The following is a 9,176-nucleotide window of genomic DNA, read 5'->3' on the forward strand; positions in this document are numbered from 1 at the left end:
ATTGTGCGCTTGCGTAGTTGTTACAGTAACCGATTAGCTTAACTAAAGTTATTCCAGTAGTTACTTATCTTGTGTAGCTCAATTATTCGTGTAGTAGCTTGAGTGATCTAGTGTACCTTGTTTTTATACTTTGCTCACTAGAATTGTGTCTGAGGCTTGCTTGTTTGGGTTTGGCTAGGTGGGTACAGGTATTAGGATTCCCCTTTGTGATTAATATTAGGATACCCCTTTGTGACTAATACTGTTTTTATACTTTGCTCACTAGAAAATTGAGGGCAATCCAAGAACGTGCCATGAGTTTCATCCGAAAGCTATATGGGGGCTCGTCGTATATCAAGGCATGGTGCAGCAAAGTTAACTTCTTTTGAGTTGGTGTATGGGCAAGAAGCCGTGTTGCCTAAGTGAATTCGGAAGCATTTAGACTTTCCAAGCGAAATAATCTATACGTTGTTATGTATCATTATTTAATGATGAGTAATATCAACGAGGTGACCGAGACAAAATCAAGGCTATCAAGGATATAAGGAAGACAAGGCTCGAGTTGCCCGGGCATACAACAAGAAAGTTAAAAGCACGTGATTCTAATTTGGAGATCTGGTGTGGAAAACCCTACTATCAATTGGAACGAAGAGTGAAGTGTTTAATAAGTGGTCACAAAGTTGGGAGGGTCCTTATAAAGTTATCAATGTGATATTTTGGGAATTCACAGACGTTACAAGGTGATAGTCTCCCATTAATGAGAAATTAACGGAAGTTATTTGAAAAAAATATTTTCCAAGTATTTGGCATGAAGCCTAGAGTCATCTCTAAACAATCACTATTACAAAAATGATTTGTAGCAACACCCCATTTTTTCAGGGGCGGATCAAAATATAACCCGTTCCTACAAAAGGTGCGAGGTTGAGATTCATGTTACCATGTGGGTGTCCTTATTGTTCCGGGTTGATTTTGTGGAGGCAGCTTTTTTCACGTTGCACGCACATAAATTTACTGTTGCGATAGTCTTGTTTTGATGTTGCGGATTTTGAATGGATGTTGCATGAAACACAGATATAATGTTGTGGCGTGAATTTACTCTTCGCTTCCGGATATCTTTGATGCATTTTGATACGTGTTTTTGATGTTGCAAGAGTATATTCTCAATGTTACGACGGAGCGTGTGATGGTAAAATTTTTTATTTTATGGAGGCAGTTTTTTTCATGTCGCACACACATAAATTTGATGTTGCAATAGTCTTGTTTTGATGTTGCGGATTTTGAATGGATGTTGCATGAAACACAGAGATAATGTTGTGGCGCGAATTTACTCTTCGCTTCCAGATATCTTTGATGCATTTTAATACGTGTTTTTGATGTTTCAAGAGTGTATTCTCAATGTTACGACGGAGCGTGTGATGGTAAAATTTCCCATTGGATGTCTGAGCACTCCGGGCACAAGCAGCGCCGATCCTAGGACACTCTCCATGTGTTCCTCCCCAATGGGTTGGTTTTCCATAGAGGTGTTCGGGAGTCTACCATGCAAAAAATGGGCTCAACATCAGCCTAACCTCAAGGTTGTTTGCAACCTTGGGCATGCTAGCCCTTACTAGTGTGTTGGATGTAAACGGATCAGATACAGTCGGATACCTATGGATACGAATACATATAGTCCTACGGATATGGATACGAATACATATAGTTTTTTTTGGGTGCGAATAGTGTTAAATTTCTTGAATAAGATATATGAATAGACATCGGTGTAACACCTTGCCCCCAATGCCGCACAACCTAGGCTCTTCCGAGGGGCTTACATATAGCACTTCAATTACACTTTCATCCTCACTTCACGTAAAAGGGTTAACCCAAATGTGTTATGATTAGAAGCCAAAGGCTTATAAGTTGGCTCCACCCTTACTCAACTAGCAATGTGATACTAAATATGTACACACATCACTCATGGGCCACTATTGGGCTATATCCAAATTGGGCCGGATGTCACATCCGGACTCGGATACGAATAGATATTAACCCCTCTAAATGAATTCGAACTCGAATACACGGATATCATCCATACCATTTACACCCCTACTGGCGTGTGACCCAGTTTGGGGTCAACAATATGGCAATGTAAATTTTGTTTTAATTTGGATGGATCGATAAAGTATTGGCTCTAGACCACCACTATTTTTACTATTCCCGGCCATAGTAAGTTCTGGCATCGTGTGCTTGTTCTATAGTTGATTGTACCATATATATTATTCCCTCTATCTCAAAATATTTGGTGAGACTTGACTTGGTACGGTCTTCATGAACACACTTTGACTACTAATTTTTCTCGTAATGTACAATATATGATAACAAAAGTTTGATCATTAGAAAGTATCTCCAAATAAAAATGCCATGTAACCACTTCTATATTATTAATTCTTCATAAGATTAGACTAATTCTTTGCAACAAACTTTCAATTTTGAAATATGTGCCTGCCTTATATTTCTTGAGGGAGGGGAGTAGTAAGATACTTCGTAATATGTGAGTTGCTTTCAAATGATTGAAGGAGAAGACTGAAAATTCTAAATGTAATATTGTTATGTCAAAATAACACACCTTGGGTGATACTTGAAAGAAAGATAGTCCTTGGAGCTGGACAATATACTTCCTGCAGAGCTCCATAGTCGAGCGTAATGTCGATGGCTCAATGAAACCTAAAGAAATCCATTGATAAATTAGATCATTTTGAACTATCTTGTGACCTTTTGGGAAGATTGCACAATAGGTAAAGCATAGCTTCAAACATGGGTCCATATAGTTATAACTTAACATCAAAGATGCCAGAACATGATTTGGCAAAGAGATATCCTTTGAAACTTGTTCTCTCCAGATATCATTGTCTTTCACTTCCATCCATTGGTCAAAACTCTTGCCCCGCAAAGTGAATCCTAGAGATTGAGCAGCTAACGCCACGCCAGCACACTTTTGAGCAATCTCCTGCCCAATACCCCTCAACTTTTCTTTGTCATCCCTAGCTCCAAAACCACTTCTTTGTTTTATTATATCCCAGCACATACCATTCGTCAAGGGTAATATCTTGTATGGTTCAAGGCTTGTATGTATTCTCTCTGCAACACTCTCACTTCGTGTTGTGACTAAAATAATTATTTTGCTATCATGATGTAGCATTTCTGTCAAGTCTTGCAGCAGGAACTTATCATCCTCCCATAGGTCATCTAGAACAATCATAATCTTCTTACCAGAATGTAGCTTTGTGAGGGAATTGTGTATCTCCTGTCCATCATAAGCCTGACTCTCTTTTTTATGTAGCTCTGAAATAATAGATTGACGAATCTTATTCAAGTCAAATCTATTTGACACATGGACCCATGCTTTAGAATAACATTTGAACTTTGGATCATTTTTAATCAACCTTGAAAAAGTTGTCTTGCCAATGCCTCCAATACCATATATGGGGAGGATAATCTTTTCTGATGAGCTCTCAAGTAAAGAAGTTATGATTTTCGCCTTTTCTTCTTTCCTCCCCACAATGTGTTCTTCTACTACATCTGTTGATGTTTTTCGTGTGTCAATAAGTTCTGTCTTAGTGCAACTTGGGGTTGACAAAAAATCTGTAAAAAGGTGTTGACCTGTGATATCCTTTGATTCCATTCTCATCTCTATGCTTTTATTCTGCACTGTCATTTCAGAAACACTTAGGCCACATCCTTTCTCAGGTAGCTCCAAGATTTCAATTATTTTTTGAACAGACCAGACAATTCGATTAGTAATAATAATAGTTTTTTCAAATCATTGTTTCAAGGTGAATATTTCTATCAACAATTGAAATGGGTAATTCTTACAAAAATATATATTATGTAAGAACTTGTGATTTTTGAATCAATATCAATCTTTTGTTGTCAATCCCAATAATTATTAATATACTGCGATACTGGAGATTTGAAGTTTGATGAACATGAAACATATAAGGAATCATAGTGTATATATATATATATATATATATATATATATATATATATATATATATATATAGCTTTTTATTAATCCACGCATAAAGTAAAATGATAAACCAACTGCCATATTATAGAAACCACTTGTTAAAAGGGAAAAATATGTGAAGGAAATCATCTACGGGTGGAAACATAGCAACAAACTCAACATATTTGCAAAACTTTTTTGAAACTTTGCAGTGCATAAAACTATGTACTCACATGCAAAAGTCGGAATTCAAACTCACATTTGATAATTCATATGAAACTAGCAAATTTTAGTCTTTTAGTGCACATGAACCTCATATTTGTCATTTTTATATGATTTTTTCTAGTTTAAGTTTGCGTAACTTTTTGGTGTGTGTCTGCTCCATGAATGTGCCAAGTTCCAAAAAATATAATGTTGCGCAACCCAAATATGTTCGTTGAATTGCTTTTCATGTTTGTTTGTATGCATTATGAATGTGCCAAGTCCAAAAAAGGTTTTGAAATACATTTTTTGAAATGGTTTCCATGTTTCCACCTAGTAGTTGGTTTCCAACATATATTTTCTCTCTTGAAAGAAATAGTTCAGTGGATTGTTTTTTCTCCCGATAGTTCAAATTTACAAAATAGATCATTTTATTTTAGTAAAGTTTTTTCACCAAATAATTTAGTATCTAAAAATTTGTAGCTTTTAATGGTAGAGAAAACATAACATACACACACAGTTGAGGTTTCTCCTAATGGTTCAAATAATGAATGTAAGTTTTATAGGCTCCAAAAACTATATTAGGCTCTTGATGCTAGCTAGTATCTGCCTTTACAAATAATATTAATTACCTTGCCAACGCCAGTATCAATCTCATTAAGACTCTCAGTGATCTTCACTATGTCAGGCCTTTTCTGATTATCTTCATTCAAACAGTTCAATGCTATCTGAGTGCATGTCACAACTTGGCGGCAGTATGCTTCAAGCAGGGAATCACTACTAATGCATGTTTCCTGCAACTTGTTCCTCCATTTTTCCAGGACCTGATAAATCAAATTGTCAAGCTGGCAGATACTATTTCACTGTAAATATGATGTTGAATTAGTTAAAAATGGTCGTGATATTAAGACATATCATTTCTCACTTGATCAATGAATTCATGTGAAGACATGTCCGAACAATCAGGGTAACCCATGGCCCCTGAAACTATCTTTATCATTATAGCACCCAAGCTGAATATGTCAAACTTTTCTGAGAGTTCACCTCCATGGATGTATTCTGGTGGTTGGTAACCACTGCATTGTGTCACATGGTACGGAATTTGTAAGGCACACAGTTTGTTGGGTTATAAAATGGATTTGATTACTTTGAGGGATTCGACTTACAGCGTTCCATATGGGCCATGTGTGATCCGTATCATGTCTTGACCAAAGATCCTAGACAAACCAAAATCTGCAATCTTTGGAACCATATCCTTATCTAGCAATATGTTGTCAGGCTTTAGGTCAAAATGGTAAATACGTTCCTTGTGCATATACTTTAGACCCTCACAAATCCCCTTTATTATTTTGAACCGCATGTGCCAATCAAGCTTAACTTCGCAAGACTCATCTACAGTGGTAAACAAAAAATTATTAATCAAATTCAATATACAAGACAATATTCTTTGGAGGCATACTGAAAATGGTGCATGCAGCTATACCAGCAGAAAGAAGGTTTTGTAGACTCCCATTGTGCAAGTATTCAAGGCAGAGCGCTGTATGCATCTCATAACAAAAAGCCTTACTTCCATCCGGCATGATAAGAGGTGTTTTGTTTTTCTCTGCTTCATAACAATAGCCAAGAAGCTGTACAATGTTTTGATGGGCAAGCTTCCTGAGGGTTTGTAACTCATTTCGAAACTGCTTGTTCTCTATGTCGGCAAGATGAGTCCTCAACATCTTCACAGCAACTTCGTACCCATCGTTAGTGACTCCCTGCCATGTATATGTTGTTAGTATTTAGTACAAAGTTGATCCCTTAAATTTAATAGGGAAAATTCCTTGGAAGGCCTTAGAAAAAATGGCGCTCCCTTCTATGGCCTCGGAACAGTAAAACTCTCTTTTATATCCCTGGTTTCATTTTTGTTCCTCCCCATGACCCTACCGTTGGATCCGTTAGCTTCAATATGTTAAGTTTCCTGTTTGAGGTGAGAAGCAACAAATTTTGGACTGAACTACCCTTCTTATCCCGATGCCTCGCCATCTCTCTGCAGTGCCCCCCCTCCACCCCAACCGCAAGCAGCTCCTCCCCAACTGCGGCGGCGCGCAGCAGATTTGAGCGGCACAGGCCCTCCCCAGGGGCACGGCGGAGGTCCTCCCCTAGGCCCGCGGCTCAGGCGCACCGACGCGCAGGGGCTCGCGGCGCACCCGCGCAGGAGCGGGGTGCACGGCGGCAGCCCCTGCACGGCGTGGCGGTGCCCGTGCGCGTGTGGGGATGTGGCGCGGCGTGGCGCCGGCCCCTGCATCCAGGGGCACGGCGGCGACATTTCGGGGGCTCAGTGGCGACCGTGCAGCGCAGCCAGAGCCTAGGGGCATGGAGGCAGCCCTCTTTGGCACGGGCAACGTCGGCTATCAGTAGCAAGGTACATCCCTGGATGAGGCGGCTTTCTGTAGTGTGTTCAAAATGTTGACTGTTTCCTTCATAATATCATGCTACCAAAAAATAATACATGTCCAATATCTGTTCTCTATCTACTTATGCAAAGCTAGGGGTATTTTGTTCTTTTCAAAGCTAGTTAACTGGGATTTAACTGCAGAAGTAACGGTAGGGCCATGGAAGGGAACAAAAATGAAACCAAGGATATAGAAGGGAATTTTACTATTCTGAGGCCATAGAAGGGAGCACCATTTTTTTCAGGGCCTTCCAAGGAATTTTCCCAATAATATTTGGTAAACAGTAAATGTAGGGGTTGGGTTTGTTTTGTTTGTTGTTACCACGTCCTGAATATGGTTACTGTCCACGTTGGTTTAGTAATTATTAGAGTATTACAGATATCTCTATATTAGGTAGATTAGAATTGTATCGGTATCTTGAAGGAGCGGCTCTTTGCCCTCCAAGTTATGTACTATGTATTCAGCTCCAAGGCACAGCCTAATACATCAATCCATTATACACCAATCCTATCTTCCCACATAGTATCATGAGTTTAGGATTTGAGATCCTAGGCTACACCTTCCCCTGCCTTTCGTCATGCCCCTCTCCTCCACGTGTCACTGGTCATCACCCACGGCGCGTATCAGCATCACGAACACGGGGTATCCCTGGGCCTAGACAAGGTGGACGCAACTAGCCCAAAAAGGAAAAAAAATCTAGCCCAACGGGGGCAAGATGGCAACACAAGCCCTAGCCAAGGGGTCCCAGCCTGGTGGGACCCCATGTCAGGGACCCAGGCGCACCCCAGGGAAGGAGCTCCCTTCGGGGTGAAGGAAACTATACCTTTTATCGCACCTCTAGCACAGCGGCTGCGGCCATTTACCGCGCTGCACTGCCGCTGCAACAGGATTGAGGCAGGTTCACCTCCGCCGTAAGGATGCCATCATTACGGGGGAGGCATGCTTACATGTGAAGTAATGGACGGCTCGGGAAGGGCTCTCCCCCAATGGTGAGTCGCATCACCTTACCAGGGCGGTGGTCCTACGACCCACCATTTTTACCGTTTGGTTACTTGGGTAATATCCTAGGATGGCGCTGCCGCTCCCAGGCTGACCCGTAGGGAAGGGCCCGACATCCCTGGATGACGTTAGGAGGCTCCTGGATGTCCCACAGGGAAGGTCCCGACATCCCGGGGTGACGTCAGGAGGCCTCCGTGATCATCCCGCGAGGTCATCCTGGGGAAGGACAAGGCCTGGTCTGCAGGCCTGCATTCCGCCCAGGCATGGGGTTGACTAACAGTGCCGACACACGACATCAGGCGCCGCATTTACATGGGAACAGTAGAATTCCGCTTAAGGGAAAGTAGTATAAATAGAGTTGGATCCTAGCATATAAAGGGATCGAGTCCGATCATCACAACTGAGGTACTAGGAGCTCAGTGATAAGACGAGACCAGCAAGAATCCCATCTCACATAGGACGTAAGGTGTTACGACCTGTCTAAACTCTTGTGTCATCCATCATTTTCACCAACGTGATCTTACTGTGTGCTACACCCCTAGCCTAATCTCTAAATGGGAGTTCCCACGAATCCTGGCTAGCGGTACTCACCCACCGTCAACGCGTCACAAGCGCGCCCACTCAACGACATCCTAGCGTGCTCCCGGGGAGATCACTCATGTCGATCTCCGCCAAGGGCAGCGCTCTCTTCGATCTCCATAGTGGATCCTGTTAAGTCTATTACCATATCATGTCAAGCAACAGCAACAGATTGAAGCGTACCTCACCATCCCCATGCTATCATGGTGGCAGCAGGGGCCTCTGTGTGGAGCATCCTCCCTGTCACCGGCGCATTGCACGGCGGCTGCATCGTTCTTCTTTTACCCGATCAGAGATTTGGATTGTGTCACCACCGCCCATCGATCTCGCGCCTCTACATTGACTTCGGCATCGATTTCACTAGCTCCTTCCTTGTCTTTGACTGTGTGGCATGGCCACATGGACAACGCCCTAGGGTACACCTATCTGCATTTCCATCCTCGCCGCTTCATCCGCATGTTCATCTTAGCCGGCTCATTGTCAACTCCACCAACTTCGCCCATCGTCGCCTCGCCTCACGCATTCTCAGTCTGATCAGCTGATGTGCGTGATCCACCCGACTCCCGTGACATCCATAGAGGGCTGTCGTTGCATCGCCTTATCGGGCAGCAATAGCTCCACCCATGGTCTCCTTCGCTATTGCATCCTCATTGCCGCCAACCACATGCATTGCCTCATAGTCGACTACTCATTGCTGCACCTTGCGCATATGATCTTTGTTAAGCTGTTCGAATTCTTCATCATCTCCTTCGAGCATAACTACCGCATTATCAGAATCATTTGGCCTTGCACTGGGTAGTCTTAATTCACCTCCTTGCTTCATCTAGCAAAGCAACATTGCCAGCATCACTGTCTCCTTCCTGACTACTTCGTCTACACTAGCAATAGCAGCATGTGTCGGCATCTTCTACCCTGCCTTTCTTCCATCCCTATGACTGCCGTGGAGGCCTTCTCTGCAGTTCCCTCAGACAACATCTATCATGGTTGGGCACACT

The 9,176-nt window shown here is 42.3% G+C and overlaps 1 protein-coding gene across 1 annotated transcript; it reads right to left on the reverse strand.

The window, feature by feature from the left end:
• Positions 1-4,744: 4,744 nt before the first annotated feature.
• Positions 4,745-5,921, reverse strand: LOC120684334 (cysteine-rich receptor-like protein kinase 19). The gene is made up of 4 exons (XM_039966202.1): positions 5,652-5,921; positions 5,335-5,560; positions 5,094-5,244; positions 4,745-4,992 (listed from the first exon to the last, which is right to left on the reverse strand). Exons 1-4 carry the CDS (start codon positions 5,887-5,889, stop codon positions 4,768-4,770), a joined length of 840 nt encoding a protein of 279 aa, XP_039822136.1. The 5' UTR covers positions 5,890-5,921; the 3' UTR covers positions 4,745-4,767.
• Positions 5,922-9,176: the final 3,255 nt, after the last annotated feature.

Source organism: Panicum virgatum, chromosome 8N, assembly GCF_016808335.1.
Source record: "Panicum virgatum strain AP13 chromosome 8N, P.virgatum_v5, whole genome shotgun sequence".
NCBI lineage: Eukaryota > Viridiplantae > Streptophyta > Magnoliopsida > Poales > Poaceae > Panicum > Panicum virgatum.

Bases quoted from the DNA above. Each gene is read 5' to 3' on its own strand.
- LOC120684334 (XM_039966202.1), bottom strand. From the start codon at position 5,889: ATGTTGAGGACTCATCTTGCCGACATAGAGAACAAGCAGTTTCGAAAT. The intron at 5,561-5,651 runs GTATAGCTGCAT...TTACCACTGTAG, and splicing joins ACAAAACCTTCTTTCTGCTG to ATGAGTCTTGCGAAGTTAAG. The intron at 5,245-5,334 runs GTAAGTCGAATC...GACACAATGCAG, and splicing joins CATGGCCCATATGGAACGCT to TGGTTACCAACCACCAGAAT.